Source organism: Nothoprocta perdicaria, unplaced genomic scaffold (genome assembly GCF_003342845.1).
Source record: "Nothoprocta perdicaria isolate Ctin4 unplaced genomic scaffold, notPer1 scaffold_623, whole genome shotgun sequence".
In the NCBI taxonomy this organism is placed as follows: Eukaryota; Metazoa; Chordata; class Aves; order Tinamiformes; family Tinamidae; genus Nothoprocta; species Nothoprocta perdicaria.
Window position 1 is genome coordinate 47461 of NW_020455892.1, and position 1724 is coordinate 49184.

General features: G+C 66.2%; 1 protein-coding gene across 1 annotated transcript in view; it reads right to left on the reverse strand.

Moving 5' to 3' along the window:
* FASTK (Fas activated serine/threonine kinase) overlaps nucleotides 1-1688 on the reverse strand; it is a 9542-nt gene extending 7854 nt beyond the window's left edge. Inside the window, exon 1 of the mRNA XM_026049877.1 lies at nucleotides 1296-1688. Coding sequence (XP_025905662.1) covers nucleotides 1296-1605 — 310 coding nt within the window. The 5' untranslated portion in view covers nucleotides 1606-1688. The remainder of the gene's footprint in view (nucleotides 1-1295) is intronic.
* Nucleotides 1689-1724: the final 36 nt, after the last annotated feature.

Below are 1724 nucleotides of genomic sequence, written 5' to 3' on the forward strand. Positions count from 1 at the left end.
GCCCCGGGCAGCCCTGCGGGGACACGGCGTCAGCAGAGCCCCGAACGCGCGGGGACGGGAGGGGGCCCTGGGCAGCCCTGCGGGGACACGGCGTCAGCAGAGTCCTCGAATGCACAGGGACGGGAGGGAGCCCCAGGAACGCAGGAGCAGCCAAAGGGATGACGCCCCCGCACGCAGCCAGTTTACTAAAGGGCAGTTTACTTCATCGACAAAAATCAGGGCCATTTGTCAATCCAAGGCTTCTCAAAGAAAAACCACCTGTCTCAAAACGTACTTTTAAAACACTGCTCTGTGAGCTGACCAAGGAAGACATTAGCACGTTTCTGAAAGAAGAAAGGCCTCTGCAGCACTGGGATTTACGCTTCCGAAGCCTCCTGTATCCCATTTCAAACACGGCTTTGGGGAGAAACGCTCCCCTGCAGCCCCGAGGGGCCGGCCGGGCCGCGGCGGGAGGCAGAGGGCAGCGGCGCGTGTCAGGAGGGATATTTTCCGCAGCATTATGCGCACTGCACGGGGCCGCGGGAGCCGGCGCCCGCCGAAGCCGCCTGACAACACTGCAACTTTCAAAAGGGCTTTAGAGCGGCGAAGGCAGCATGGGGTAGGACGCTTTGTTTTATCATTAATCAAACATCAGTCAGAAGGTGGAAAGTGAAGAATTGGTCTGAGCAGCTGCTTTGTTCCCGGTGGAGCTCGGGAGGCTGCCCAGCGCTCCCGTTAATGAGCTGGGAGGAGGGAAGGGCAGCGCGCGGACAACAACGTGCGGGCCGAGCGGAGCGGCCGGGGGCACCCGGGAGCAGCAACAGCGCGGGGCGGCACCGCGGGGGACGGAAACCTCCTTCCCGCGCCACGTTAATCCCAAATTATTGCCTCAACGTGACTGGCCCCGAGCGGCTCTGCAGAACACAGCCGCCGGCTGGGAAAGAGAGCAAACAGAGCGAGAAAAGCGGAGGAGACGGGAGGAAAGGCTGGCAGCGCCACGTGAGAACGGGGACTGGGGGACGCGCTCGGGGCTGAGGCCGCTCCGCTGTCACCAGCGGCCAAGGGACGCGCTGCCCTCCGCGCGGGAAGGAAAGGACGTGGTCCTGAGCGGAGTCTCTACTGCGGACGAGGCTGCCGCGCTGGCTGGAGGACAGTGTGGGAGCAGGGCGCGGGGACCGGGCGCGTGCGGCGGCGGCACCAGCAGCGCCCAATACCTGCACCCAACACCGGCACCCGCCTGCACCCAACACCCGCACCCACGGCAACGCGCTCCAGGCGCCCGCCCGCCCGCCCGCCGCCGCGGGCCCGGCGCTCACCCAGGGCCGCCGCCGCGTACAGGCAGTTGACGATGCTGAAGTTGTCGAACTTGGCGCAGCCGCCGATGATGGCCTGACAGAGCGCCTGGAACTCGGGCTGCTCCAGCACGTGGCCCGCGCCGCGGCTCTCGCCGTTGAGCGCGGGCTGGCCCTGCTGCTGCTGCAGCAGCTGGCCCAGCTTGTGCAGCGCGATGGGGTAGTGGCTGGCGGACACCTTGCCGGGGTTCTGCGTGACCCAGCGCAGCACCTCGCCCACGCTGCGCGAGCGCTCGATGAGCCGCTTCATGGTGAAGAAGGTGTCGTAGCTCATCTTCTCGTGGATGAAGTTCCAGCTCTTCCTCTTGGCGTGTCCGCGGGGCCGGCAGGCGTCGGCGGGCAGCGCGTGCAGCAGCCCATGGCCGTAGGCGTCGAGGGGCAGCAGCAGCGCGC